Below are 751 nucleotides of genomic sequence, written 5' to 3' on the forward strand. Positions count from 1 at the left end.
AAGGGCCAATAACGAAGGGCCATTGATTTAAGATGGGGCAGGAGATTTAGAGCGAATAGGAGGAAAGTCTCGTCAGCCAGACGGTGGTGGGAGTCTGGAATGTGCTGCCCAGGAGGCAGGAAATCTCACAACATTTAACCAGGAAGTGGATGAAATGTCACAACTTTCAAGGCTTTGGGCCTAGTGCTGGGAGGTGGGATTAGTGTAGGTGCGTTGTGGCCCAGTTGGTGCAGACTCAAAGGGCCTGTTCTATACTGTATGACTCTAACCCTATCACAAAGGTTTTTCCTCTCAAAACTATCGTCCGAGAAACCACATACATCGCTCCCACTTGGAGAAACCTTATTGCGGAAAGAAATAAACCAGACCATATTTTCAGAGTTCAATCAGGTTTTAACACTGGGATCCGTGGGAGAAATTATAAAGTGAGCAAACGGCACAGACACTGCAGGAAGCTGGTGAATGGTCCTCACAGGGGCTCCTCGACACGGTCTCCTTCCAACCTCTCAGGGAGCCGCTGCTCCTGGAGAACAGGATGGGCACCATCCTCCTCAGCAGTTTGCAGGGCTGGCTCCCCATCTTCCCACGGCTTCTCCTCATCATCCGACTGGTCCGAATTCTCGTCCTCCAGGTACCGGTAGCCACGCACCTTGTGCCGAGGTTTGGGGATGCGGGGAATGCGGAATGGGACTTGCCGCAGCAGTTTGTGCTCCATCCACAGGTACGAGAGCACGGCAATGACCAGAGTGAC

The 751-nt window shown here is 52.3% G+C and overlaps 1 protein-coding gene across 1 annotated transcript in view; it reads right to left on the reverse strand.

The window, feature by feature from the left end:
* Positions 1-372: 372 nt before the first annotated feature.
* Positions 373-751, reverse strand: part of unc93b1 (unc-93 homolog B1, TLR signaling regulator) — a 484,953-nt gene continuing 484,574 nt past the window's right edge. Inside the window, 1 exon segment of the mRNA XM_072486118.1 lies at positions 373-751. This exon segment is cut by the window's right edge and continues 65 nt beyond it. Within this exon segment, the coding sequence (XP_072342219.1) occupies positions 470-751 (282 nt within the window). The 3' untranslated portion in view covers positions 373-469.

This window comes from Scyliorhinus torazame, chromosome 20 (assembly GCF_047496885.1).
Source record: "Scyliorhinus torazame isolate Kashiwa2021f chromosome 20, sScyTor2.1, whole genome shotgun sequence".
In the NCBI taxonomy this organism is placed as follows: Eukaryota; Metazoa; Chordata; class Chondrichthyes; order Carcharhiniformes; family Scyliorhinidae; genus Scyliorhinus; species Scyliorhinus torazame.